Consider the following 391-nt stretch of genomic DNA (forward strand, 5'->3'; position numbering starts at 1 on the left):
CACCGAAAACCAAAGCAGCCCGCAGTTCAGCGGAGAACGGGGGCGTTCACAGAGAAGGCACAAAACTGGGGCTCCTGGGTCCACTTCCCGCTCCCCGGTGGTTTCCACGCAGCCTCTCCCCAGTGCCCGCTCCCCCTCACCACCCGCTCGTGTGCGAGGCTGGGCTGGCTGGGGGAGGGCAGAAAGAGCCCCGGGAGGCAGAGCAAGGCCCAGCTCAGCGTAACGCCCCCGCTGCAGCCCCAGCCCAGCAGCTCCTGCGAGGAGCAAATCCCGCCTGCCTGCCCCCGCCCCCCCTCACCTCCCACAGGTAGATGCTCTCAGCAACCCCGGCCAAGATGTAGAGCCCGTTGGGAGAAGCCGTCAGGCAGGTCACGGGCCCAGGGCAGATGAT

General features: G+C 67.8%; 1 protein-coding gene across 1 annotated transcript in view; it reads right to left on the bottom strand.

The window, feature by feature from the left end:
- WDR18 (WD repeat domain 18) overlaps positions 1-391 on the bottom strand; it is a gene marked incomplete at both ends in the record, with an annotated part of 3,605 nt that extends 3,214 nt beyond the window's left edge. The window contains one exon of the mRNA XM_010139453.1: positions 299-391. Within this exon, the coding sequence (XP_010137755.1) occupies positions 299-391 (93 nt within the window). The remainder of the gene's footprint in view (positions 1-298) is intronic.

Source organism: Buceros rhinoceros, unplaced genomic scaffold (assembly GCF_000710305.1).
Source record: "Buceros rhinoceros silvestris isolate BGI_N320 unplaced genomic scaffold, ASM71030v1 scaffold27177, whole genome shotgun sequence".
NCBI classification, from domain to species: domain Eukaryota; kingdom Metazoa; phylum Chordata; class Aves; order Bucerotiformes; family Bucerotidae; genus Buceros; species Buceros rhinoceros.